Here is a 27,678-nt window from a genome sequence, read left to right as displayed (position 1 = left end):
GGAATATATCCACCAAAGAATTCATTTTGGAGATTACCTCACAAATGTTATGGATGGGAAAAACTTTTACTTGGGGCTCACATCTCACTAATCATCAGACAGTCCATACTGAACAGAACATTACAGCTGTACTCCACTTTGGGACTGGTTTATTTTTTTTAACGCTCCTTAATACATGCTCACCATTCTTGAATATTCAGTATATGAATGTATTTTTTCTTGTTGTTTTATGTGTTTAAATAAATGTCATGGTATGTACCTTGATTTAGATGGAGAGAAAATAGGAATATAGTAAGTGTATGCAAAATAGTAAAAATTTAAAAATAAAAAAAAAACTAATTCTAAAGTTTAATAAAGAGATAAAAGATAAAAGATAATAGCCAACACAATACTGAAGGAGAGGAACAAAGTTGGAAGACTGATACTACGTGGCTTCAAGACGTACTATAAATGTACAATAATCAAAAGAGTGTGATATTGGTAAAGAAATGAACAAATAGCTCAATGGAGCAGAATAGAGAGTCCATAACTAGACTCTCATAAATATAGTCAACTTGTCTTTGACAAAGGAGTAAATTCAATACAGTGGAGCAAAGATAGACTCTTTGACAAGTTGTACTGAAACAACTGGACATACAAATGCAAAAAAGTGAATCTAGACACAGACTTATACATCATAAAAATGAACTCAAAATGGATAATAGGCCAAAATGTAAAGTGCAAAACAATAAAACACTTGCAAGATAAAGTAGGAAAAGAACATAGATGACCTTGGGTATGATGCCAATTAGATATAACACCAAAGACATAATCCATGAATGCAATAATTGATGAGCTAGACTTCAGTAAAATTAAAAAATTCTGCTCTGTACGTGACAATATTAAGAAAATTAGAAAACAAGCCATAGACTGGGAGAAAATGTTTGCAAAAGACATATCTGATAAAGGACTATTATCCAAAATGTACAAACAACTTTTAAAATTTAACAATAAGAAAACAAATGACATTTCAAAAACAAACCAAAGACCTTAACAGACACCTCACCAAAGACAATATAAAGATGGTAAGTGAGCATTAGAAAAGATGTTCCACATCATATGTCAACAGGGAAATTCAAATTAAAGAACAATGAGATACCACTGTGTAACCATTAGAATGGCCAAAATCTGGAACACTGATAATACCCAATTTTTGTGATAATGTGGCACAACAGGAACTCTCATTCACTGATGGTGGGAATGCAGAATTGTATAGCAACTTTAGGAGACAATTTGTTAATTTCTTACAAAACTAAACATACTCTCTTTCATACAATCTAGCAATTGTGCTCCTTGGTATTTGCCTAAAAAAGCTGAAAATATATGTCCACACAAAAATCTGCACCCGGATGTTTATAGCACCCTTATGCATCATTGCAAAACTTGGAAGCAATCAAAATGCCCTTCAGTATGAGAATGGATAAAGTGTGGTACATCCAAACAATGGCATGTTAGTCATCTCTAAAAAGAAATGGGAAAAGAATCTAAAAGAATGGATATATACACAACATTGTAAATCAGCCACACTCTAATACAAAATAAAAATAATAACAAATTTAAAGCTTTTTTAAAGCTAAAAAAAAAAAAAAAATGAGCCATCAAGCCATGAAAAGACCTGGAAGAGTCTTAAGTACACTTTATTAAGTGAAAGAAGCCAATCAGAATGGCTACATGCTATATTATTCCAACTATATGACATTATGAAAAAGGCAAAACTATGAAAACATTAAAAAAAATCAGTGTTTCCCTGTGGAGCAAGAATTGTTGAACAAATACACAGAGCACAGAGGATTTTTAGAGTAGTGAAATACTCTGTATGATACCATAAAGATGCATATATGTCATTATACATTTGTTGAAATTCATTGAATAAACAAAATCAAGAGTGAACCCTAATATAAACTTTGGATTTTGGGTGATTATGATGTCTTAATGTGGATTCATCAGTTGTAACAAATGTACCACTCTGGTGAAGGATGTTGATAATGTGTGGTGGCAGGGGTACATGAGAAATCCCTATCTTCCCTTCAATTTTGTGATGAACCTTAAACTCTAAAAAATAAAGTCAATAAAATATTTTAATTAAAAAATCACCTGGTGTACCCCCCAAAAAAATAAAAAATCAAACACTTGGATAAATCTTCAGGAGATTATGCTGAGTAAAAAAATGCCAATTTCAAAAGATTGCATATTATATGATTGCACTTATATAATATTATTGAAAATATAATAATATAGAAATGGAGAATAGATTACCAGGTGTCAGAAATTGAGGGGATGTAAAGTAGAAGAGCTATAAAAAGGGAACACAGTGTACTTTCATGGTGCTGGAACTTTTCTGTCTGTTGAACTTATCCTTACCAATAACCTGATTGTGATATTTAACTGCAGTATTTCAGGATGCTACTATGCTACCCAGGAGGAACTGGATAAAGATTACATGAGATACATGTATTTTGCATATAAGATAAGTATATATTTTAAATGATATATAACTATCTAAACTTCTCAAACCCTTTGTGATACTTGCATGCAATTGATTTAAAACTTCATTTACTTAAAAAGTATCATCCAGTCATACAAAAATAGGTTTATAGGTAGTAAAACAAATTAATTTTATTTTATGGCTATTATTTATATAATAGTATAATACTATTACATTGCATACTGAATGGCACTTTTAATCAAAAGTAGACATTTGAGTGTGGTGGAAAAGCAGTGGGAAGGAGACAATATAACTCCAGTAAAAGCCATATATTTATTAACTAAAGATCCAAGGAAAGCAAGTCATAAGTCAATGAAAGTAACTATGCTGTAATTATCAATATAGAATTTGAACACACTATTGTTATGTGTAGAACACATGAAAAGATGGTGATTTTCCAATCATTCATGTATTGTTGGGAAAAGAAGAGAGGCAATAGTGGCTGAACTCCAGGAGTAGTACCAGGACTTTATCCCTATTATCTCATTTAGTACTCATACAGTCCTATAATTTGGGTACTATTATCTCCACATGAATGAGGAATCTCAGAATGGACAAGGATGGATAAATTGTCTGAGAAATTCAGCCAATAAGTGAAAGATCCAAGATTGAAGCACAGATGAGTTAATTTTGAAGTGTGTATTCTTTCTACTGCACAACAGTTTAAGGGCAATGGGATCATACTTGGAGATAATAAAAAGGAAATTCACACATAAGAAGTTAATTTGGATGACATGATTTCTAGCTTTCATTTTTCTCTGAGATTCAGTGATATGACAGTATAGATATCATATATGCTACAAACGTACTAATTTTTTTCATGATGACTACAAGTAGAAGTAATATAGATTCCCCCTCCCACAATAGAAGAGATAATATTACAAATAATAATAAGACCTGGTACTTAATAAATTATATTAATTTGTAAATATTAAGAACATTGGATTGTTAACATAAGTTTGCAAAATTACTGAAGATGTTTATTAGTTCTTGAAAGGAAATTTAAACAAATTCTTTATATCACTAAGGCATTATAGATGTGTGTATATATATATATATATATATGTATACACATATATAAATGTAGTTATAAATATATGTATATTTAATGGTTCTATCATTAAGTGGATTGGTCTTGAAGTAAAAGGATAATTTTGTTTGTTTTTTGTTTTTAAACAATTTGATATTTTTTAATTTTTATTTATTTTTTAAGCTCTTTATTGGAATATAATTGCTTTACACTTTTGTACCAACTTTTGAGGTACACGGAAGTGAATCAGCAGTATTTATACATATATCTGCATATCCCCTCCCTCCCATGACTCCCTCCCACTCTCCCTGCCCTGGCCCTCTAAGGCATCACCCATCATCAAGTTGATCTCCCTTTGTTATACAGCAATTTCCCACTAGCTATCTATTTTACAATTGGTAGTGTATGTCTATGCTACACTCTCACTTCATCCCAGCTTCCCCTTCACCCCCCACCCCTCCAGCTCTGTGTCCTCCAGTCCTTTCTCTGCAGTTGCATCCTTATTCTTGCCCTGTCACTGGATTCATTAGTACCATTTTTTTCTTTTTTAGATTCTGTATACATGAGTTAGCAAACAATATTTGTTTTTCTTTTTCTGGATTACTTCACTCTGTATGACAGACTCTAGGTCTATCCACCTCATTACGTATAGCTCCATTTCACTTCTTTTTATGGTTGAGTAATATTCCATTGTATATATATGCCACATCTTCTTTATCCATTCATCTGTTGATGAGCATTTAGGTTGCTTCCATGTCCTGACTATTGTAAATAGTGCTTCAATGAACATTAACGTACATGCTCCTTTTTGGATTATGGTTTTCTCTGGGTATATGTCCAGGAGTGGGATTACTGGATCATACAGTAGTTCTATTTTTAGTTTTTGAAGGAACCTCCAAACTGTTTTCCAGAGTGGCTGTACCAACTTACAGTCCCACCAACAGTGCAGGAGAGTTCCCTTTTCTCCATACCCTCTCCAACATTTATTGTTTCCAGATTTTGTGATGATGGCCATTCTGACTGGTGTGAGGTGATACCTCATTGTGGCTTTGTCTTGCCTTTCTCTAATGATTAGTGATGTTGAGCATCTTTTCCTGTTTTTTTGGCCACCTGTATATTTTCTTTGGAGAAATTTAGGTCTATTTAGGTCTCCGCCCATTTGTGGATTGGGTTATTTGCTTTTTTGGTATTAAGCTGCATGAGCTGCTTGTATATTTTGGAGATTAATCTAAAAGGATGATTTTGTCAGAGACCAGTGTGCATGAGTTACAATAGAGTTTCAGGGATTGATAATTAATGACTAAATGTATCCATATATTTATATATATAATATCTATATCTAATTTAGTGGGCCTTAAATAGGGTACATGGATTTATAAATTAAACAAGTAATCTGTAAATGGATAGTCTTGTAGACTTTACAATATGTTATCTTTTTTTTTTTTTTTTTTTTTGGCACAAGGGCTTAGTTGCTCTGTGGCATGTGGGATCTTCCTGGAGCAGGGATCGAACCTGTGTCCCCTGCATTGGCAGGCAGATTCTTAACCACTGCGCCACCTAGGAAGCCCTAGACTTTACAATATGAATGTATTTATACAAACATAGCCTTTGGTGGTAAAATAGCTTTTACTCTACTCTTTTGCTACTTGCCCATGTGAAATCCACTGAGTGATAAGAACGGAGCGAAGTCAATTAATCTGAGAGGTTTTGGATAAATAATTATTTAGAAATGGTGTTCATTTGTAACTGGGGATGCTAAGAGAAGGAATATTTAAAGAATGATAATCATGTCTATCTTAGATAACTATTATATATATTATGTTAATGAGATAAATATTCAGGAAAATGAGCAGTTTGAGGAATGGGGGTGTGAAGGTGGACAAAGACGATAAAATCTTATTTTTCACATAGAAAAATCTACATTTTCAGTGTTAACTTCTTGTTTTGTATAACACTTTTGTTTGGAGCTGGCGCCTAAAATATGAGTCTAATTCTGAAGAAGTATTTGGATAATGGATGGACCTAGAGATGATCACACTAAGTGAAGTAAGTCAGAAAGAGAAACACAAATACCATATGATATCACTTATATGTAGAGTCTAAAATATGACATAAATGAGCCTATCTATGGAACAAAAACAGACTCACAGACATGGAAAACAGACTTGTGGTTGCCAAGGGGAAGGGAGGGATTGGGAGTTTGGGGTTAGTAGATGCAAACTATTATATATATAATGGATAAACAACAAGATCCTACTGTATAGCACAGGGAACTATTTTCAATATCCTATGATAAACCATAATGAAAAAATATAAAAAAGAAGTATATATCTATATCTATCTGTATCTGTATCTATATATATCTATGTTTAACTGAATCACTTTGCTGTATAGCAGAAATTAACACAACATAGTAAATCAACTATACTTCCATATAAAAAGGAAGTATTTGGATAACGATGGAAATTTAAGCTAAATGTTTACAAAATAACTCCCACTTCTCCCGAAGTAAGAGAGAGTATAAACACAAAGTTCCATAAGTAAACAGGCACACAATTCCCTGGCAGTGAGACATTTTTACAGTCCATACGTCTATGGAACTTTATTCAGTGCCCTACCAAGCTTGTCATCCTTCAGTAACTCTTAGCTTTCTGTAATGCTCTATCTTAACACCAACTTGGGAACCTCCAGTTCAGTGACTGAATTACCAGTGAATAATTCATAGTTCTGGTGCTGATAATTTTTTTTGTGTGTGCAAATGTTTTTTTGTTTTTTTTTTTTTTTCCACATTTATACCACAAGCTGTCCACTTACTGGACCAAATAGCAAAGTTGCTCCCTTCTGCGTCCTGAGAACACAGAAGTCTAGGTACTGTACATTCACTAAGGCTCCTTGTTTTTGCAAATTGCGTTTATGACAAATAACCATAAGGCAAATGAATCTAAAGGAATGGTTATGAGTGTTTCCAGCGTACAGACAGGTCTTTTCTTGCCCAACAGTACAGCTTACACAGCAGTAGCACCCACGGTTACTTTTATGTTTTTTGGGGAGGGGAACTCTAGAAAGGTGAACTTTTCTAGATATGTGCAGGAAGGGGAAAATGAAGAGGGAGGAACAAAGGGAAGTTATTCGTCTGGTGGTCAGATGGAAGGGGGAATAAAATAAACTAGAAAACTTAAATTTCTGCAGCATTTCTTTAAAAACTAGGTTGTAACTGAAACCAGATACAAATGTGTGGATGCCCAGGGAGCATGGGTCAAACTTGCTGGCCAGTTGGCCTGCCTGATGCCAGCAGCTCGCTACAGCTGAGAAGCTTCTGGCACCATGATGGAAAAGCTGGCCAGGTGGGGTGCAAACAGAGGCCGCAGTGTTGCCCACGGCCTCAAACACTCAGGGCCATATTAAAAAACAGAAAATGCAAAGAGATGAGATGCGTGCTTCTGTTGCTGTGTTAAAGGTAACCTCTCCCACAGGTTTTCTGTGCCTGCCTGCAACTGAGGTCCCAGCTCACCAGGGCTGGGAAGCGTCCACACCTCTTCTGGGGTGGGGGACTAATGCTTTTTATAGCTGGTTTGCTATAGAGTTCTGAACTCACTTTGCTGGCCTTCCTTCCACGCGGTCCTTCCTTTGCAATTTTGTTAGCAAACTGGTAGCAGCATTTCACAAAAGAAGGAGAATTTTGAGGGAAGAGTGCAGAGAGACCTAGAGACTCTCGCTCCCCTGCCCGCCCGCCCTGGGCCGGACCCCCCCGGATTCTCAACCATTGGAGGTGGCCAGGCCCTGGCGCCCACCCTCCACGGCTGACTGCATGGTGGGAATGCACTTAGAGCCCGATGGGTCGGTCAGTCCAAGCAGACATAAGGCAGAATGTTCAACCGGCCGTCGTCGCGTGCGGGTCGAGCGATATGCACTGCGTCCAGTCATACCAGTTACCCTGTGGGTCCTGACACCAGTTCACCCCTGGCCACTGATGGGCCTGGATTCTGTCCAGATCGTCCCGCGTGACCTCGCGGCTCAGCCCTGGGAGGTCCGTGGGTGGGCCGTGAGGCACCAGCACGTGCGGCTTCCGGGCCCCGCGCCGAGTGCGCTCCTCCTGCTTCAGGTACTCGGACATGAAGTGGTGAGCACCCGGGGTCTGCGCGCCCGAGGACGAGAGCAGGCTGCTCTGCCGGCTCAGGTAGGACTGGATGATCTCGTTGCGCAACAGCTCCTTCCAGTTCGTCTGTTCAAAAGGGCTCTGGAGGCTGGCCTTGGCCTCGGGCTTGTCCAGCTCTGTCCTGGGCTGCTCCGTGTGCACAGGGCTGTCAGCCCGCACTGGCTCTTTCTTGATCTGTCTCGTCATGGGGTCAAAGGTGAGCTTCCGCTCTTTTAACCCGACAGGTTTGACACCCGCCTCGGCCACCTGCCCGTCCAAGTTAACCGTGTAGTCGCGAGGCCGGTACCTCTTCTTTCTGCTGTCCGAGCCACCGGAGGAGGCAGCATCACTGTCCGCCTTGGAGGAGTCCGGGGAGAAGCCTGCCCGGGGCAGGAGGGGCTCGGCTGGTGGCAGCCCTGGCTTGCAGCCCGACCCCGCGCGCCGCTGGGGGCCCTCGGGCTGCTCCAGCCAGCGCACCAGGCTCTCTGCGCTGGGCAGCAGCTCGAGTCGCCGCACGGGGGGCGTGGATGGCTGGGCCAGCGGAAGCGGTGACAGCACCTGCGTGGCATCGAGTGACTGGGGCCGAGGTGAGGGAGTGGGGACAGAGCCCTTGTACGTGTATGGGCTCCGCTGCCGGGCAAAGGAGCCCTCGTGCCGTGAGTTCCGGGGACTGAAAGAGCAGCGAGGCGGCCCTTTGGGGTGAGGGGGACCTGGAGTCTCGTCCACCCTGTCCAGCTGCTGCAGCACCGCTTGGCCCTTTGTCTGCAAGAAGGGCCCGGGGGGCTTGCCCAGGCCCAGGGAGCTGGTGTGCGGCCTCACGGCTTTGACGGGGATCTTACCACTGTGCTTGTCATTCTCGCCGTGCTCCAGGTGGCTGCCCTCGGGGCCCACGTGCGCACTGCCATCCAGGGGGCCAGGGAAGCTCTCGGGGCTGCCGCTGATCCCGTTGGTGGGGAAGGGGGACGAGTTGGGTACCAGAGAGTCATGGCTCACTTTGGAGACCTTGGGAGGTGGCCCAGGGTGACCGAGGTCGCGCTGGTCCCCCCAGTGCTTGCGGCTGCCCAGCCTGTCCAGCCGCTGCCCGGGCAGCCTCTGGATGTCATTACGGTTCTTCAGGTCATGGATGCCCTTAGGCGGGCCGGCCACCCCTGCCTCCGGCCGGCAGTTATGGGCACCCCCATTGGCCGAGCTGGTGGCACCCGCCAGCCCCTGCAGTGCAGCCTCATTCTGGTGCACGGGCTCAGTGAGCTTCTGCCAGCTCCGCAGCAGCTTCTTAGCCCGCTTGGCGAGCTCCTCATTCTTTGTCTTCTTGCAGACATCGTTGATGAGCTTCCCAAGACGGGTTTCCTCCAGTGCCTCTTTGGTAATGAGGTATTTCTCCAGGCTGGAGATGACTTCCTGCACCGCCACCATGTTCCGGATGTTGCTCTGGGGGTCGATGGCCTGCAGCAGTCGGTCCCTGCTCTGCTGCGGAGACGGCGGAGCCCCTGTCATTGCCTGGGTGAGGAGTGGGGGGTGGGGGGGTCACTCACTCGCCAGCCTCCAGGAGCGGAGCCTCATGTTCCCCGCCGCGCCAGAGGAAGTGGGGGCACGCGGGGTGGTGGAGAGGGGAGCCGGTGCCGGGGCTCAGGCCCGGGGCGCCGCCGCCACCAGAGGAGGAGGAGGAGGAGCCACTGGAGCCGTCGCCACTGCTGCCGCCTCCTCGAGAACCAAACTCCAGTGAGCTGCCCCCGCGTGGAGCACTCTGGGTAACCCGCGCCATACGCAGCGTCGGCGCCACGCTGAGGAGGTTGGGAGATAGGGCGGGCAGAGACGTCGAGCTTGGGCGGGGCCACAAGCGGGCCCTGCCGCTCATCTGGTGCTGATAATTTTTTTTCAGCATGAATTCTTCAATGATCTTGATGCTTTTTAACACAAAATGATTTTCTGGAATGCAAAGCATGTATAGTGATATTGTTGTTGCCCCTTAGACATTAGTTTTCTAGAAAGTAGAAATGAAGTTTAAAAAAAATTAATATCTATATGTTATATCTTACAATTGGGTGAAAAAATGTTCCCAATCATAATACATCATATTTTAACCTCTGAGTATATGTGCTATACACACTATTCCTGGTTATGCCTAAGTACTGATTTGCAGTCTCAAAAAAGAAGGCATTTGAATTGCAAGAAGTTAGTAATATAAATCATGAAAATTACAAATCACCAGTCAGATAAGAAGGGTTTTCTTTGCCTTGAGTATTTATTTTAGCTAAGCAAAATAACTGCTAAATTTTCTATCTTGCATCTCTAACTTCACATTCAATGAATCAGTAGTTTAGTTAAAACTTCATGCAGGGTATTTTAGTTGAACTTTATCAGATTTTCATAACACCCACACATGAAAGATCTCTGTGACTAACTGTTCTGTCCCACCAATCTACCACACATCAGCAGCAGCATAATCACCACTGAAGTACAAACCTATGTACATGTTATCTAACAAAGACACAGTATTTATCATAAGCAGGCTATTCTAAATTAACACTGAGAAAGGAGGGGCAAAACTTATCAGCGAGGCTTTTTGGTCTCTCATCTAAGATTATATTTTCTAATAGATTGTATCAGTGATAAAGCCAAATACTTGATTTTCAATTATCTTTATCCTATTCCAATTATTTCCGAATCCAGGTGAGGAAGAAAAAAGTCATTTTTTTAAGTCCTTAAAGTCACGAAATTACAAAAAATATAGATTTGTTTAAATGTTAGATTATTATGCATATACAAATGTAAATATTATCCACAAGCCAATATTTATAAATTTTAAGTGAAAAAATGTACAATAAGTATTTAGTAAACAATATTTGCACTACTTTTAAATTAATCTTCACTATCTATAATAAATTTAACATTATACAATACTAATATTAATATAAGTAAATTATTTACCCTGAAACAGATTTTTATTTTAATTTTTAATTACTTACATTATATTTCTTTCTTTACATGACCACTTTTAAACATAAAAGTTTATATTATTACTCTTTTTTTCTCTAGAATGTAAAATTGTTGTTCCTGTCATGAAATTATACTTTTAACTTTTAATATATTTTAAAAATATCTATAATATAATATATTTACACATTATATACATTTATATAATATTACATATATTACCTTTATATATATACATTTTCTTCAATATTTTACAGCAAAAAATTTGTGACTATATCCTACTTTTTCACCAATAAAAGTAAATCGCTAGATAAATGTATTTCAGTTTGTATTCTCAGCCAATATAGGTAAACAAGATTTGCTACACAGCCAATTACTTAGTGTTGAGAGATAATTCTTTTTTTTATTAAATTTATTTATGTATTTACTTATTTTAGTATTTATTGACTGTGTTGGGTCTTCGTTGCTACACTGGGCTTTTGCATGGGCTTTCTCCAGTTGTGGTGAGTGGGGGCGATTCTTCGCTGCGGTGCACAGGCTCCTCATTGCAGTGGCTTCTCTTGTTGCAGAGCACAGGCTCTAGGTGCATGTGGCACACAGACTCTAGAGCACAGGCTCAATAGTTGTGATGCACGGACTCAGTTGCTCCACGGTGTGTGGAATCTTCCCAGACCAGGGCTCAAACCCGTGTCCCCTGCATTGGCAGGTGGATTCTTAACCACTGGGCCACCAGGGTAGTCCCCTGAAGAGAATTTTGGAGAGATAAAATTATTTCTTCTTTGCTCCTCTGACTTTCAGACTTGTAAGTGTGGTACCTGCCCTTATATTCTCTTATATTTTATACTACATACAAAAGTTTTATATTACGGCAAACAGAATTTTGTCTGAGGCCTGTAAGTTTCAGGATTTTGTTTCAGTAGAGAAGCAAACATTTTTCAAACACAAATATGATCATATGATTTTTGTGTTTAGTTTTGTTTCCAGTTCTTTCTTGTATAAATTTCTGTGCTTCTCTTATTTCATGCACTGCTTCTTCTTTTTATCCCTGCACTCCCATAAATTAGAATACTGAGAGATATTTTCATAGCTTGTTTTAATAAGTGACTATTAATTTACAAAATAAAAATGTTTACTTGTATATAAATTTTTATTGATTGACGTCTGAGAATATGCCATTTCTAGTGAAGTTTTAAAGCATTTCTAAATTATAGCAAAAAAGTAAAATGCATTTTCATGAAGCTGGAAAATTTGTAAAATTCATTATTTCTGCATATTGTAGTCCCAAAGTTTCTCCCAAAGCATTTGTAAAGGAACACATCCTCAACATAAATTCCACACACACACATTGAAATTACATAGGATAAAGGGGTGGAAGAAGCTAATTAATTTCTCCTCCAATAGTAATCACTCTGCAAATCACAAATTTTGAATGCTGATAAAATATTTTTGACACTACTAATTAACACTTCAACTCCTAGGAGACATGGGATTAAGAGACACAAACTACTAGATATAAAATAAATAAGCAACAACAAAACAAGCAAACAAAAAAAACTCCTAGGGGAAAAATGCAGCATTTGGGAGTGTTTAAATTGTTTCTCTTTTTACCTTCTTTCAAATAGTATTCATCAGGGAAGTACCTCAAAGCAATCTACAGATTCAATGTAATCCATATCAAATTAGCAATGGAATTTTTCCAGAATTAGAAAAAAAATTTTCACAATTCGTATGGAAACACAAAAGGCCCTGAATAGCCAAAATAACCTTGAGAAAAACAAAGCTCAATGTTCCATGCTCCCTAACTTTAGACTATACTCCAAAGGTATTTTATCAAAACAAAATAGTACTGGCATAAAATTAAACGTAAAGATCAATGGAACACAAAAGAGAGCCCAGAAAGAGACCCACACACTAAAGGTCAATTAATTTATAACTAAGGAAGCAAGAACATACAATGGAGAAAAGACAGTGTGATGCTGGCATAACTGAGTATAGCCATGAAAATAATGAAATTAGGAAATTTTCTCACATGATCTATGAAAGTAGAACCAAAATAGATTTAGGACAAAATGTAAGAGAAGAAGTCATAAAAATCCTAGAAAAAAGCATAGACAGAACACTCTTTGACATAAATTGTAGCGATATTTTTTGGATCTGTCTTCTAAGGTAACAAAAGCAAAATAAGAAATAAACAAATGAAATCTAATTAAACTTAAAAGCTTTTGTACAGCAAATAAATTCACCAACAAAATGAAAAGGGGATAAAGTATTTGCAAATGTGACCAATAAGGTGTTAATGGCCAACATATGTAATCAGCTCATAAAACTTGATATGAAAAAAACAAACAACCAAACTGAAAATTTGACAGAAGACCTGAATAGACATTTCTCCAAAGTTCCTGGTCAACAGAAATATGAAAATCATTGCTAAATAGTTTCTGCTAATTATTCAAAACCATAATGAGATATCACCTCACACCTGTCAGAATTGCTATTATCACCAGATCACAAATAACAAATGTTAGCCTGTATGTGGAGAAAAGTAAGCCCTTGGTGGTGGAAATGGAAGTTGGTGCAGCCATTGTGGAAAACATTAGGGAGGTTCCTCAAAAGACTAAAAATAGAACTACTATATGATCAACTTCTATATGATCCATTTCTGCATGTATATCTGAAGGAAGCAAAAACACTAATTCAGAAAGATATGTTCACTCCAATGTTCCTAGCAGCATTATTTACAGTAGCCAAGATATAGAAACAACCTACATCTGTCCACCAGCAAATGAATGCATAAAGAAGATGTGACATATATGTGTATGTGTATTCCACAAACACAATGGAATACTACTCAGCCATGAAAAAGAATGAAATTTTGACATTTGTAACAAATGGATGGTATTTTGCTTAGTGAAATAGGTCATAGAGAGAAAGACAAATGCTGTATGTTATCACTTATATGTAGAATGTAAAAAATAAACTAGTAAATATAATAAAAATGAGACCCACAGATATGCAGAACAAGCTAGTGGTTATCATTGGGGAGAGGAAAAGGAGGAAGAGTAAATTAGGGGTAGGGGATTAAGGGGTACATACACACTATTATGAATAAAATAAATAAGCTACAAGGATATATTGTTCAGGACAGGGAATAGAGCCAATATTTTATAATAACTATAAATGGAGTATAGTCTATAAAATTTTTTCAATTCAAAATAAGTAAAAATAAAATAATGGCAAAACTGACATCAATGTAGTAAAAATAATGCATATACTCACTTTTTATTGTTAACATTCTATTACTAAAACTTTCTAATATAAAATAGTTGAAACAATTTTGCAGTGAACATCCATACATTCTCCATCTAGATTGTACAAATAGAATTTTACTGATTACTGCATACCACAAAGTTCACCTCTATCTATGATTCATTTTTTCCCCAAATGCTTCACCATGGATATCAATAGTTCAATATATGATAATAGCCCATAGATATATATATAGCATTTGATGTAAAATTTATAAATGTTGGAATGCACAAGTCTTAACTGTACCCTATTCAGTGAGTATTAACAAGTGCATTAACTTTTATAGCTCAAAACTTTATTAAGATTTAAAATATTATCAGCAACTCTGAAATTTACCTTATGCCTCTTTAATCTTTACTCCTCAAACCTCAGAAGCACCAGTTATTTCAATTAATTTTTTGACACAGATTATTTTTGCCAATTCCAAGTATTATGTGTCATCAACTCTTTTGTGCAACTCTTATACCACTATATGCTATTTTTCCAGAGTTTTCCATGTTGTATATATGCAAGTGTTACTTTTTATGGTTTAGTAGTATTTTATGTTAAGAATATGTCTTAGTCTGTGAAAGCATTCTAAACAAAATTGTTTCTAGATTTTGACTATTATAAATAAAGGAAGTAGGATTATTATGCAAGCTTTTGTAAATATATATATAAATTTACTTCATTTGAATAAAAATATAATGGTGGAATTAGTGGTCATAGAATAGGTATGCATTATGAAATGGTGTTTATAAGGCAATAGCAGAAGTTCCCCAAATTTTTGTTTCATTTTACATTTTCATTATCTATTTATGAGAGTTCCAGTTTTTCCACATACTTTCCCATATTTAGTACCAGTAGTCTTTATTTTTAAATTTCAGTCATACTACTGGGTAAGTGATGCTATTTTATTGTGGAAAGATAGATGGATATAGACATAGATATAGATATAGATACAGATACAGATATAAATGTATCTAAGTATATATATAAATGTAGAGAGAGAGAGTGGGAGAGAGAGACAGGTGGGAGAGAACAGAGATATTTTCTGATGAGAAATTCTAAATTGAGAATGCTAACATATCTTTTGTTTCTTCAAACTTTTAAGAAAGTCTCATTCATATAGTGAGTTTGAATTGAATTGAATTGAATTCAATGAATTGAATTGAAGTGAATTCACATAGTGAATTCATATAGCTGAATGAATCTGTAATCAGAAATCTGGAAAAGTAATTAGATTAATACCCTGATGCAAACTAGTATGTATATACAGACACAAACTCACATAATCACATAAATACTGATTACTAACATTTTGGGGGGGAAATTTTGAAGTATAAATTATAATAAAAGGCTTTGATCATTTAATTTGTTTTTTGTGGATAGTCATGTAAATTTTCAAAAATCTCCTTAAATAAATTTGATTACTAAAGGCAATAGTAATGCAAAGACATGATGAGGACAAATCTTTCAACATATCTTTTAACAACAAAGATGTTAAAAATGTTAAATTCTGAATACAAAAGTGGAATGGAGAGGTAGTTTACAGGCTAGTAGGGAAGCAAGCATTTTACACATCCAGTGTCCATTCCTGTTTTTATTACTATTAGTATTCTACTACTCCTTGAAATTTATAGTGAAAAAAATGTTTTTGCCAACAAATAACTGAAGAAAAAATAGTTAATTTGGTGGAAATAGAAAACAAAATGCTATTTACATCCAAATTCATGCTGACAATAATGATGGGACTACATGTTTACCCCTTTTCACCTCTATTTCAGGTCCTTCCATCAAATTGTATTATTAAAACCTCAGGAATGACATTAATCTTACCACGTACAGTATAATAGGCAATTTCATCCTTAGCTGTATGTGCCTATATTATTTCATGGAATTTTTGTGTCCAATTTACAAATGAAATCTGCTCAAATACCTTCTTGAAATAAAGTTGCTACTGTCGACTTTGACAGCTTGCATTGTTAATTGTGGCTGCCAGCTTTCTGCCAGTATAAAAGTTCACCCCCATGGAACATTAAATGGACCATTAGTAAAATTCCTGAGAATTTGACTTAAAGTAAGTGTGTCATATTCACTTTGTCATGAATTGTGGTAGGATTAAACTGTCACAAAAATTATTTTTAACTGGGTAAAATCTATATTGGGCAGAATAAGAATAGTTTATTTTTTTTAAGTGGACTGCTATGCAATAAAAGAACAAATATGCAGCAAAATGGCCCAAGAGAGCACATTAATTTTTCAAATTATGCTATCATGTCTAAGTGGTTAGCTACACTAACTGCAGGGTGGCTCCTGTGACCTTATCTCCATTACATCATCATGCAGGTAAGTTAACAATATGTAAAAAAGTCCCACACTGAGAGTCATATACTTTATACAACTGCAAAACCCAAATGAACTGAGGTGATTTATAATAAAATGGGACAAGATTAATATGAACATATTAAAAATTCAGTACAACCAATCAGTAACTGAAGAAAATGACTTTAAATTGTGAATTCAGAGAATTGCCATTAAACAAAACTCATTGTTAGTCATTAAGTACTCTGGATTTAATATTAAATGTCACAAATAAATTACTATAGACCCTTGAAGTTTACAAAAGTGATTTAAGCATACTTCAGAGTACACATCTTAAAAAGGGATGTCAAGTTTGTGGACAAAGCATCAATGATTTTTGATAAAAATTAACTGTGAATGTGGACTTCAGGACATGGGGCGGAGAAGGAGGGAAAGCTGAGCCGAAGTCAGAGAGCAGCATTGACATATATACACTGCCAAATGTAAAATAGCTAGTGGGAAACTGTTGCATAACACAGGAAGATCAACTTGATGATTGGTGATCACCTAGAGGGGTGAGATAGAGAGGATTGGAAAAAGGCTCAAGAGGGTAGGGATATGGGGATATATGTATAAATACAGCTGATTCACTTTGTTGTACAGCAGAAACTGGCACAACAGTGTAAAGCAATTAAACTCTGATAAAAATCTGGGGGGAAACCTCTAAAGAATAAAAAATAAAAAAGAAAGAAGAAGATAGTTTAACTGTGAGAAAGCCTTATAACTAATAGACCTATTCAGAAAACTTCAAATGGTTAATTTGTCAATATAATATTTTGTTAGATTTTATGTAGTATACACATTTATATTTAAATATATTAATACATACAAGTTATGTATATATACAGTTAGGTAGAAAAGCAAAGAAAATAGCTCATTATCCTCACTCATTTCAAAAGATTCTCAAACTTATTTATGATTTTAAAAATACTAATTAAAATTATGAAAACCTAGATGGTACATACTTGGTAAAAAAAAAAAAAAAGACTCATAAAAGAGTTAAGAACAGATGCACAAGCCTCCTAGATAGCTTCCTCCACAAGAGGGCAGACAGCAGTATCAAGCAGTATCAGCAGTATTTCATCTTATGAAACTGAAAACCTCAGCCACAGAAAGACAGAGAAAATGAAAAAGCAGAGGACTTTGTACCAGATGAAGGGACAGGATAAAACCACAGAAAAACAACTAAATGAAGAGGAGATAGGCACGCTTCCAGAAAAAGAATTCAGAATAATGATGGTGAAGATGATCCAGGACTTTGAAAAAACACTGGATGCAAAGACCTAGAAGAATTGAGAGCAAACAAACAGACATATGCAACACAATAACTGAAATGAAAAATACACTAGAAGGAACCAACAGCAGATTAACTGAGGCAGAAGGGTGAATAAGTGGTCTGGAAGACAGAATGGTGATAATCACTGATGCAGAAAAGAATAAAGAGAAAAGAATGAAAAGAACTGAAGACAGCCTAAAAGACCTGTGGGACAATGTGAAATGCACCAACATTCACATTATAGGGGTCCCAGAAGGAGAAGAGAGAGAGAAAGGACCCAAGAAAATATTGAAAGATATTTTAGTTGAAAATTTCCCTAATATGGGAAAGGAAACAGCTACCCAAGTGCAGGAAGGGCAGAGAATCCCAGGCAGGATAAACCCAAGGAGAAACACACCAAGATATATAGTAATCAAATTGACAAAAATTAAAGATGGAGAAAAATTATTAAAAGCAACAAGGGAAAAATGACAAATACCATACAAGGGAACTCCCATAAGGGTAACAGCTGATTTCTCAGCAGAAATTCTGCAAGCCAGAAGGAAGTGGCATGATATATTCCAAGTGATGAAAGGGAAGAACCTACAACCAAGAATACCCTACCCAGCAAGGATCTCATTCAGATTTGATGAAGAAATCAAAAGCTTTGCAGACCAGCAACAGCTAAGAGAATTCAAGGTAAATGGACTAAATGCACCAACCAAAAGACACAGACTGGCTGAATGGATACAAAAACAAGACCCATACATATGCTGTCTACAAGAGACTCACTTCAGACTGAGGGACACATACAGACAGAAAGTGAGGGGATGGAAAAAGGTATTCCATGCAAATAGAAATCAAAGGAAAGCTGGAGTAGCATACTCATATCAGATAAAATAGACTTTAAAATAAAAAAAGTTACAAGAGACAAGAAAGGACATTACATAAAGATCAAGAGATCCATCCAAGAACAAGAGATAATTATAAATATATATGCACCCAATATAGGAGCACCTCAATACATAAGGCAAATGCTAACAACTGTGAAAGAGGAAATGCAAGACAGAAAGAGACACAGATGTAGAGAACAAACATATGGACACAAAGTGGGGAAAGTGGGGAGGGTTGGGGGGGAATGAACTGGGAGATTGGGATACCAAATTGTACACTCTAAATATATGGTGTTTATTGTCTGTTAACTGTATCTCAATAAAATTATTTTTAAAAAAAGGGAAAAAATTTTGAACAGACACTTCACTGAAGACAGCCTACAGATGTCAAAAAGGACAGAAAAAGATGTAATCATCATCAAAGAAAAAAGAGTTAAGAACATTTTATGTTGGTAACCATGTGGAAAATAATAGGCATTATCATGAATTCCAGATGACAATAAAAAGTACTAAATATCTTTGGAGAAAAATTTGGCAATAGGTACTAAAAATTATTTATTTGTACTGTCTAATATTTTACCTATAAACTTGCAAACATTAGAAAAGATATATTAAGACAAGATTATTTATTATAGCATTATTTGATAAATTATTTGAACAATGTGCATCAATATTAGGTATATTAGCTTGCTCCCTTATAAAGTTATAGTGGTCTACAATTTGATTAAGTGGATGCACTATATAGTCTGTTAGTGAATCATAATCAATTAAAAAAAACAGTAGGGAAATAAAGCAAGGGAAAAACAGGTAATGTAGTATTTAGCACACAACCAGTTATACATTCCCTGCCCACACAGCTGCATAGATGATCCCTGGGAAACTCAGAAGAAAATATTAGGCCCCTGTAAGAATGGCTCTCTCTGGGGTGCAAAACTGGGTACCTAATGAATAGTGGTATTGTTTTCTTTCCTTTATTTTCCTTTTTTCCCCTCATTGTGTGTGTGTGTTTGTTCTTACATTTATATTTAACCAGGGAGAAGTGTTAGTTATTTCAAAAGAACTTAGAAAAATTATAACCAGGTTTTATTTTTATGTATTATCTGTGTTTTTTGTGGAATGTTGTACTAAATATTAATCTTTTGCCTTAAATATAATAAACCACTCTGATATTTTTGTACATGTCATGAATTCTTAAAAGCAGGCATACTATTAAATATATTAGCAGAAATGACATTTTTGTTAAATTAAAACTGCATTTTTGAACACATGGTAACCAGTTATAGAAACTAATATGATTTTTTAATTTAATAAATAAAAGCAATTATGTCAAAAGTTTACAGAGTTCTAAATTACCTTTTTAACTCAGTAGTATATAAAATGCATTGTTTTATATGCAATAACCATTTTATCTAACATTTGATCCATATTCTAATCTTCAAATGGTTTATCTTGTCTAAATAACAGAGTAAAATGATAATGTAGTTGGCAATTACTGTGAAAACATGGCCTTAATAACAAATAAAATCAAATTGTATAGGCATAATAACCAATAAATCCATATTATTCAATAAAAGACAAAATGTAATATCAATTCATTATGACTGACATATTTCATGGTGAAATAACTTGGTAACATATGAATTTCAATAGTTACTCTGCTTTGCTTATAAAAAATATGACTTGGTTGATAGAAAAAGTGCACAATATTAGAGTCAAGGAAATATACATATTTTTATTTTCTAACAAGTTACTAATAATGTTACAGTTTTTTTTTTTTTTTAATGCACACAGGCACTTGTTTTATCCAAGAAAGTCATATTTACTGAAATAAGTCCCATTTGTATAGAATGTCTCTGATCACTTTGAATCGGAATGTATTTTAGACAAGTAACTATTTGGATGTTTGAGTCTTTCATTGTAAAGGTAAATGATTGAGAAGGAACAAATTTCAATGACATTAATTAATTCTTCCCATAAATAATAAAAAAAAAAACTACAGGTGAAGAATATTTTGTTCTATTTTAACTTCAATTATGATATCATTTTTCAGTTTTCTGGAACATATACTATATGATAGATTGATATATTTATTTAGTAAATATATTTTTTCAGTGTGTAGAATAAGACAGAAAATGTGATGAGTACTGGAAACGAAAATATAAATTAAGTGCAATTCCTGTACTCAACAAGAGATAAGAACATTTAAATTATTCCAAAAAAATCCATTATGTCCATCTTACCAAAAACTTCATAAAAGAGTAGTCTTTGAAGGATGAAGAAAAGTTGGAAAAGCAAGAAGTAGTCTTAGAATTCAAAGGGAATGGCAAATGTGTAACCCAGACCCATAAAACAGAATTAAAGAGCATATAAGAGGGGAAAAAAAGATGATGGCGAAGTAGAGGGATGTGGAATGCATCCCTCTCCACAGATGCATTGGGAATGTACTGAAGGACACAATAATTCCCACAGAGAGCCAGCTGAACACCAACAGATGACCTCGGACACCAGCAAGGACCTCAAGGATCCCGACATAACCGGTAGGGAGGCATCTATGATGGCTCAAAGAGGGTGAAGTGGCAGAGCTGTGGCAGACGGGAGGGAGTGAGAAATATACGGAGGGTCCACACCGCAGCTCAATGTTCCCAGACCGAGATGTTGATTTACAGCTGAATAGAGGGCCCGGGAGTGGGAGCATGGGAACCGGAGAGCTGGTTCAGGGTGAGAAATATTGTTGCTAGTAAGGTGACGGACCGAGAGGACAGGAGGGAAGAGGTCCTCGGCGAGAAGTGCCTGCCCCTGAGAACTGCCTTCCCATGATGGTGGCTGGAGGCTGCAGGCTCACGGGCAGGAGGGAGGAACTGTGGGTATAGCCTCTCTCTCTCTTTCTGCACCTCTGCAACAGGCAGTGGAGAGAAGCCCTGTGGGCTACCTAAGGTGATCAGGGATAACAAGTACCCTCAGGCACTCAGGCAGGGTAGATTAAAACCCCTTGGAACACCAGCAGCAGGGAGGCTGCTGAGAAAAAGAAAGAAAGAAAAAAACCCGAGAGAGACCCAACTCTGAGACTTTCTGTTTAAAACTGAGCCACCGGCATCCCTCTGCAACAGGCACCTCCAAGCCCAACTGAAACAACAGTTCACCACTGCTCACTCACTCCCAAGGGAAGGAGCCACTATTGTACCCTCTCCCTCCCCACACACCGATGCTTACAGACGAACAATAAAGGAAGCTCTGCTGGCCACAGAATAATGCAAAAACACCCAAGGCAAGTAGCAGGACACTTACAGCTGAGACTCTAAGGAAACAGAAATATTAGTATCAATCCTATTGAACATGGTCCATTCTGAGAGCAGAACTGGCTTTTTCTTTTTTTCTCCTTTACTAGTTACAATCTTAGTCCTAAGGGATCTACAAGTTTTATAACATAATTTTTAATGATATCTTTTATTCTATTTATATTTTTTGCCTTTTTATATACTTCTATTTCTAGCTAAGTTTTTGGTAGTACAGACAATATATGTCTCATACTTTCCTTTCATCCCTATCTTTTATACATTTCTATTCCTTTCCTTTTATTTGCATATTTCCAGTCACACTACACTCTTCTGTTCCTCTTTCTTCAAGCCATTTTAAGTTTATTTTATCTTAACATATTATCAATCTGCTCAGACTCCTTGCTCTATTCTCCAGATGATGCACCACCTTGGTATTTAATATTAGGTTTTTGTCATTATCTTGGTTCTTAGTACAATTATCTAATTTCATTCTGAGAATCTCCATTCTGTCTGGTGGTACTCTAGCTCTTTTCTATATTTGATCCTAGCTTACAAAATCTCCCTGGATCAGTGTTTGTATGTGTAAGGTGTTATTTGTTTGTTTGTTTGCTTTTGCTTTTGTCTCTGATTTGTTCAGTTTCAGTTGTCCATTTCTGTTGGGTTTCTCTTTGAATATCTGATAGCATACCGGGGTTCTGTCAGGCCTTTCCAGAGCCTTATGTCCTAATGGATTCAGTAATTGTGTGTCTTATACATGTATATGTTTCCTAGACTTAGTATTTTTTTAATCCAATACTTGGACATTAGTCTGAGGCTTGGATTGTCTTCTATAAACACCGCTATTGCTGGGACAAGCAACCCCGAAAGTTTGGACATGAGGAGACAAAGAAACACCATGCAGGCAAAGGAGCAGGAAAAAAACCCACAAGATCAAATAAATGAGGAGGAAATAGGAAAAATGTCTGAAAAAAAATTCAGAGCAGTGATAGTAAAAATGATACAAAACATCAATAAAAAAATAGAGAAAGTACAAGAAACAGTTCATAAGAATTCAGTAAAACAAACAGCAATGAATAACAAAATAATGGAAATTAAAAATACTCTAGATGCTATAACCAGCAGAATGACTGAGGCAGAAGAACGAATAAGTGAGTTGGAAGATAGAATGGGGGAAATAAATGCCACAGAGAAGGAAAAAGAAAAAAGTATAAAAAGAATAGAGGACAGTCTCAGAGACCTCAGTGATAACATTAAGCATACCAACATTCACATTATAGGCATCCCAGAAGAAGAAGAAAAAAAGAACAGGTCTGAGAAAATATTTGAAGAGCTTATAATGGAAAACTTCCCCAAAATGGGAAAGGAAATAATTAACCAAGTCCAAGAAGAACAGAGAGTCCCATACAGAATAAACCCAAGGAGAAATACACCAAGGCACATATTAATCAAACTAACAACAATTAAACACAAAGAAAAAATATTAAAAGCAGCAAGAGAAAAGCAACAAATAACATATAAGGGAAAACCCATAAGGATAACAGCTGACCTTTCTACAGAAAGTCTGCAGGCCAGAAGGGAATGGCAGGATATACTGAAAGTCCTGAAAGAGAGAAACCTACATCCAAGAATACTCTACCCAGCAAGAATCTCATTCAGATTTCAGGGAGAAATCAAAAGCTTTCCAGACAAGCAAAAGTGAAGAGAATTCAGCACCACCAAACCAGCCTTACAACAAGTGCTAAAGGAACTTCTCTAAGGAGGAAACACAAGAAAAGGAAAAGACCTACAAATATAAACCCAAAACAATTCAGAAAATGGTCATTGGAACACACATGTCAATAATCACCTTAAATGTAGATAGAATAAATGCTCCAACCAAAAGACACAGACTGGCTAAATGGATACAAAAACAAGACCCTTCTATATGCTGCCTACAAGAAACCCACTTCAGACCAAGGGATACATATCGACTGAAAGTGAAGGGATGGAAAAAGATATTCCATGCAAATGGAAGTCAAAAGAAAGCTGGAGTAGCAATACTCATATCAGACAAATTAGACTTGAAAGTAAAGACTATTACAAGAGACAAGGAAGGACACTACATAATGATCAAGGAATCCATTCAAGAAGAACATATCACAATGGTAAATATCTATGCCCCCAACATAGGAGCACCTCAATACATAAGGCAAATGCTCACAGCTATAAAAGGGGACATCGACAGTAACACAATAATAGTGGGAGACTTGAACACCCCACTTACGTCAAAGGACAGATCATTCAAACACAAAATAAATAAGGACACACAAGCTTTAAATGACACATTAGACCATCTCATCTTAATGTATATTTACAGGACATTCCATCCAAAAACGACAGAATACACTTTCTTCTCAAGTGCACATGGAACATTTTCCAGGATAGATCACATCTTGGGTCACAAATCAAACCTCGGCAAATTCAAGAAAATTGAAATGATATCAAGCATCTTCTCAGACCACAACGCCATGAGACTAGATATCAATTACAGGAAAAAAACTGCAAACAATACAAACACATGGAGGCTAAACAATTCACTCTTAAACAACCAAGAAATCACTAAAGAAATCAAAGAGGAAATCAAAAAATACCTAGAAAAAGACGGCAATGAAAAGACAGCAACGCAACACCTATGGGATGCAGCAAAAGCAGTTCTAAGAGGGAAGTTTATAGCAATACAGTCCTACCTGAAGAAACAAGAAAATGATCGAATAAACAACATAACCTTACACCTAAAATAATTAGAAAAAGAAGAACCAAGAAACCCCAAAATGAGCAGAAGGAAAGAAATCATAAAGATCAGAGCAGAAATAAATGAAAAAGAAAGGAAGGAAGCAATAGCAAAAAGTAATAAAACTAAAAGCTGGTTCTTTGAGAAGATTAACAAACTTGATAAACCATTAGCCAGACTCATCAAAAAAAAAGGGAGAAGATGCAAATCAACAGAATTAGAAATGAAAAAGGAGAAGTAACAATGGACATCTCAGAAATACAAAACATCATGAGAGACTACTACAAGCAACTATATGCCAATCAATTGGATAACCTGGAAGAAATGGGTAAATTCTTAGAAAAATACCATCTTCCAAGACTGAACCAGGAAGAAATAGAAAATATGAACACACCAATTCCAAGTACAGAAATTGAGGCAGTGATTAAAAATCTCCCAACACAAAAAAGCCCAGAACCAGATGGGTTCACGGGCAAATTCTATTAAACATTTCGAGAAGAGCTAACACACCTATCCTTCTCAAACTCTTCCAAAATATTGCAGAAGGAGGAACACTCCCAAACTCATTCTACGAGGCCACCATTACCCTGATACCAAAACCATGCAAAGATGTCACAAAAAGGAAAATTACAGCCCAATATCACTGATGAATATAGATGTAAAAATCTTCAACAAAATACTAGCTAACAGAATCCAACAGCACATTAAAAACATCATACACCATGATCAAGTGGGGTTTATCCATGGGATGCAAGGATTCTTCAATATATGCAAATCAATCAATGTGATACATCATATCAACAAATTGAAGGATAAAAACCACATGATCATCTCAATAGATGCAGGAAAAGCTTTTGACAAAATTCAGCATCCATTTATAATAAACGCTCTCCAGAAAATGGGCATAGAAGGAAATTACCTCAACATAATAAAAGCCATATATGAGAAACCAAAAGCCAACATCGTTCTCAATGGGGAAAAACTGAAATAATTCCTTGTAAGTACAGGAAAAAGACAAGGGTGCCCACTCTCACCATTATTATTCCACATAGTTTTGGAAGTTTTGGCAACAGCAATCAGAGAAGAAAGTGAAATAAAAGGAATCCAAATTGGAAAAGAAGAAGTAAAATTGTCCCTCTTTGCAGATGACATGATATTATACATAGAAAACCCTAAAGACTCTACCAGAAAACTGCTAGCACTAATTGATGAGTTTAGTAAAGTAACAGGGTACAAAATTAATGCACAGAAATCTCTTGCATTCCTATACACTAACAACGGAAGAGCAGAAAGAGAAATTAAGGAAAGTCTCCCATTCACCATTGCAACCAAAAGAATAAAACATTTAGGAATAAACCTGCCTAAGGAGGCAAAAGATCTGTATGCATAAAACTTGAAGACATTGATGAAAGAAATCAAAGACGACACAAACAAATGGAGGGACATACCATGTGCCTGGATTGGAAGAATCAACATAGTGAAAATGGCTGTACTACCCAAAACGATTTACAGATTCAATGCAATCCTGAACAAATTACCAATGGCATTTTTCACAGAACTAGAGCAAGAAATCTTACGATATGTATGGAAACGCAAAAGACCCCGAACAGCCAAAGCAATCTTGAGAAGGAAAAATGGAGTTGGTGGAATCAGACTTCCTGGATTCAAACTATACTATAAGGCCATAGTGATCAAGACAGTATGGTACTGGCACGAAAATAGAAAGGAAGATCAATGGAATAGAATGGAGATCTCAGAAGTAAGCCCAAACACATATGGGCACCTTATCTTTGACAAAGGAGGCAAGAATATACAATGGAAAAAAGATCCTCTTCAATAAGTGGTGCTGGGAAAACTGGACAGCTACATGTAAAAGAATGAATTTAGAACAATTCCTAACACCATACACAAAAATAAACTCCAAATGGATTAAAGACCTACATGTAAGGCCAGACACTATCAAACTCCTAGAGGAAAACATAGGCAGAACACTCTATGACATCCATCAAAGCAAGATCCTTTTTGACTCACCTCCTAGAATCATGGAAATCAAATCAAGAATAAACAATTGGGACCTCATGAAACTTAAAAGCTTTTGCACAGTGAAAGAAACCATAAACAAGACTAGAAGGCAACCCTCAGAATGGGAAAAAATAATTGCCTATGAAACAATGGACAAAGGATTAACCTCCAAAATATACAAGCAGCTCATGAAGCTTAATACCAAAAAAGCAAATAACCCAATCCACAAATGGGTAGAAGACCCAAATAGACATTTCTCCAAAGAAGACATACAGATGGCCAACACACACATGGAAAGATGCTCAACATCACTCATCATCAGAGAAATGCAAGTCAAAGCCGCAATGAGGTATCACCTCACACCAATCAGAAAGGCCATCATCACAAAATCTGGAAACAACAAATGTTGGAGAGGTTGTGGAGAAAAGGTAACTCTTGCACTGTTGGTGGGAATGTAAGTTGGTACAGGCACTATGGAAAACAATTTGGAGGTTCCTTAAAAATCTACAAATAGAACTACCATATGATCCAGTAATCCCACTCCTGGGCATATACTCAAAGAAAACCATAATCCCAAAAGAAACTTGTACCATCATGTTCATTGCATCACTATTTCCAATAACCAGGGCATGGAAGCAACCGAAATGCCCATCAACAAACGAATGGATAAAGAAGATGTGGCATATATATACAATGAAATATTACTCAGCTATTAAAAGGGATGAGATGGAGCTATATGTAATGAGGTGGATAGACCTAGATTCTGTCATACAGAGTGAAGTAAGTCAGAAAGAGAAAGACAAGTATTGTATGCTAACTCACATATACGGAATCTAAAAATGGTACCAATGAATTCAGTGACAAGAACAAGGATGCAGATGCAGAGAATGGACTGGAGAACCCGAGGTTTGGGTGGGGGCGGGGGGTGAAGGGGAAGCTGAGGTGAAGCGAGAGAGTAGCACAGACATATATATACCACCAACTGTAAAATAGATAGCCAGTGGTAAGTTGTTGTATAACAAAGGGAGTTCAGCTTAAGGATGGAAGCTGCCTTAGAGGACCTGTATTGGGAGGGTGGGGGGTACTTGAGTCAGGGTTGGGGGGAGTCGAAGGAGGGAGGGAATACGGGGATGTGTAGAAAAACAGATGATTGAACTAGGTGTACCCCCAAAAAAATAATAAATAAATAAA

The 27,678-nt window shown here is 36.8% G+C and overlaps 1 protein-coding gene across 1 annotated transcript; it reads right to left on the bottom strand.

Moving 5' to 3' along the window:
* Positions 1–7,425: 7,425 nt before the first annotated feature.
* LOC130836011 (mediator of RNA polymerase II transcription subunit 26-like) lies at positions 7,426–9,183 on the bottom strand. Its single transcript, XM_057707998.1, has one exon. The coding sequence runs from the start codon at positions 9,181–9,183 to the stop codon at positions 7,426–7,428; it is 1,758 nt and encodes a 585-aa protein (XP_057563981.1).
* Between the last annotated feature and the right edge of the window lie 18,495 nt (positions 9,184–27,678).

This window comes from Hippopotamus amphibius, chromosome 14 (assembly GCF_030028045.1).
Source record: "Hippopotamus amphibius kiboko isolate mHipAmp2 chromosome 14, mHipAmp2.hap2, whole genome shotgun sequence".
Classification (NCBI taxonomy): Eukaryota; Metazoa; Chordata; class Mammalia; order Artiodactyla; family Hippopotamidae; genus Hippopotamus; species Hippopotamus amphibius.
This window is presented reverse-complemented; position numbering and strand designations above follow the sequence as displayed.